At 43.2% G+C, this 2,856-nt stretch overlaps 1 protein-coding gene across 2 annotated transcripts in view; it reads right to left on the reverse strand.

Moving 5' to 3' along the window:
- LOC104955334 (calcium/calmodulin-dependent protein kinase type 1D-like) overlaps positions 1 to 2,856 on the reverse strand; it is an 18,289-nt gene that overhangs the window by 8,541 nt on the left and 6,892 nt on the right. The window contains exon 2 of one of the 2 annotated variants that reach the window (XM_010782651.1): positions 2,556 to 2,698. In XM_010782651.1, coding sequence (XP_010780953.1) covers positions 2,556 to 2,653 — 98 coding nt within the window. In that variant the 5' untranslated portion in view covers positions 2,654 to 2,698. Of the gene's footprint in view, positions 1 to 2,555; positions 2,823 to 2,856 lie in introns of those variants that run through there. The other variant, XM_010782650.1, reaches the window with a different exon arrangement.

Genomic DNA, 2,856 nt, shown 5'->3' on the forward strand with positions numbered 1-2,856 from the left:
CGTAACGTTAACGTTAACGTTAACGTTACGTACGTACTACTACTTACTAACGTTAACGTTAACGTAACGTACTACTACTAACAACGACGACGACGACACACACACACACACACACACACACACACACACACACACACACACACACACACACACACACACACACACACACACACACACACACACACACAGACACACAGACACACACACTAAGTAGATGGGGGCACAAAAGATATGGCACACACTGAGGAAGAGTATCCGGACCCATAACAGAGGATGTGTTTAGATGCACACACACACTCACAAACTTACCCACACACACACAACAGTAGCCAGTGTATGCAGGGTGATTCAATGAGTAGACGAAACCGGATGGGTCAGTGTCAGATCTGTGACATCACGTCCTGTCAGTCCAGATAAAGCTCAGAAATGCTGACGCAGAGAACATTTCACACTGCAGTAAAACTCGGACCGGTCTTCAGTGTTCCAACACGTGCCGCTGCACCTGAACACACCACTGCTGCTGCTGAATGCACACATTCAGATGTGTATTTCTGTTAGTTTCACTGTTTTCGCTGACAATGTTTTTTGGCTGGCCAGGCTGCTGCTTTCACCCCCTACTCTGCTTCCTCATCCGCTGATAAAGACTCACCTGTTCCAGAGTCACAGCCACCAGCTGCTCTTATGCTGATCACTAATCACCTCCCCATCTCCACCCTACAACCACACACACACAATCGCTCTAATCCGCTGATGCATCAGGTTCAAAGATCTGTCTGCAGCCTCTGGTTAATGTGTGGCTGCAACATGGAGGACTCGGATCATTGAGTCCTGGACCAGTCTGCATCCTGACTGTGAGGGAGACAGTGTGTGTGTGTGTGTGAGAGAGTGTATGTGAGAGGGTGTATGAAAGTGTGTGTGTGTGTGTGTGTGTGCGAGAGAATGTGGCAATGATTGTTTGTGAAAGTTATTCTTCTCTTATTATTATTGTAACTTTTATTATTAATGTCAGAAGTATTTAGCAGTAGTATGTTTTATATATTTGTATTTTATTATATATGTTGCATCGTTGGAGGAGCTCAGGTCATAAGATTTTCATTGCCATTTTCACATTGTAGCATGTGCATATGACATTAAAACTTTTGAATCTTTGAATTTGAAATATTTTGAAAATGTTTAGGCTTTATTAGAGAGATTTTAAGGTTTTAATAAATGAGATGACACGTGTAAATTGCAGTAGATTAGTAGTATTTTAAATTGTTGATGACATCCATCAGTTATATTAAGCTTATTTTCTAGAGTTTAGGTTACATACTATTGTCAACACAGCTGTTTTATCTTTGAATGTTAAAAACCAATATCATATACAAGTGTTTTGGCAGCCCACACCATCCTACACAACGTAACCCACAAGGTCACGACCCCAGGAGCACAGCATCAGCAGCCCGACAGAGAAACCCCAGCACCACATGCTCCATACCCTGCCCAAAATCGAGTAGAGAGCTGATGCACTGATGACTGCCGACCTGGGGGAGACCACACACACCTGCTCCGTCTCATATGTGCCTCACTGATGAGCTGTGATACTGTAAAGTGTCATGAACACTACACACTTTAAAAGTAATCCCACTTTCTAATGTTTGTGTGTGTGTGGATTTCAGGTGAATTGAAGTTCCTCTGTCCTCATTCAGTCATTACGTAACGTGATTCAACTTCTTTCTATTCAGGGGAACTTTCCTAATCCTTTTCACAGCTAATCCCAATCTGTGTCTGTGTCCCCCCACCCCCCCTTTTCCCCACAGCAGGACCAACAGAGGCTCTCTGGGACGAGCTGTCGGAGATTTGCGGGACTGTCGCAGTTTTCAATGAGTAGGAGGAAGGAAGAGGAAGAGGAGACATTTCCTAACATGGAGCTGGAGACTGATAGGTGAAAGAGGAAGAGGGGTTGAGTGTAATGGTGACACTGTTACTGCTGATGACAGACTGAATTCCCTGCTGTCATCAACAGGAACATCCCCTCTAGGAATATTACACAATGTGCCATAAACATAAAACCCTGTATTACCCCGAGCTCACTTCATCGTACAAGCCCTTGCACACACTCCATTCAGATCACACTGGCATTGTAAAATAAACTACTCACAACAACCAACAGGAATATATAAAGGTTTTTTATATAAATATGATAAGCATATATGGGGAAATTACCATTTGTTAGATAAGAGTCAGCGAAAGTGTGAAAACTAGTTAAAATAAATGGCTGACATAATAGGCTACTGTTTAAATAGTGAGCTCAAACAGAACTGTTTTAAATCTCAAAAATGTATAAATGGTGATTACATTTTTAAGGTTAAATGTGATAAATGGTTGAAATAGAGGTTTTAAATATATGTCATTATTGTGGAAAACCAGTCATGTAATTTCTGGAACAGTATTATACACACACTGCCTGTTATTACAACAGTGTGTGTAGAAGAAGACACACATATAATACTGCAACATTCACACTCCTTTCATACATAACTGAAATATCATATGACTGAAGTTAGTCTACTCACGTGCCGAGGACTTCTTTAAAATCAAAAATCTTCTTGATGTCGTCCTCCTGTTTCTTCCACGTCTCTCCTCTGCCGGTGTCTCCGTTCTCCCGAGCCATAGCGCTGCTTCTCCGGCCAAGTCCGACCGACTGACCGACCCGGAGCTGCGGGGAAACAGGAAAGGTAGACGGCAGGAGATGAGAGCAACGACGCCGAGCTGAGAGTGTGCTCCTCGGATACTGCAGGACATGAGAGTCCCCCTGCAGGTTACCTTGTCCCTGATGCAGCTGCTCTCTCTCTCTCTCTCTCTCTCTCTCTCTCT

Source organism: Notothenia coriiceps, unplaced genomic scaffold (genome assembly GCF_000735185.1).
Source record: "Notothenia coriiceps isolate Sejong01 unplaced genomic scaffold, NC01 NC01_scaffold00024667, whole genome shotgun sequence".
Taxonomy (NCBI): Eukaryota; Metazoa; Chordata; class Actinopteri; order Perciformes; family Nototheniidae; genus Notothenia; species Notothenia coriiceps.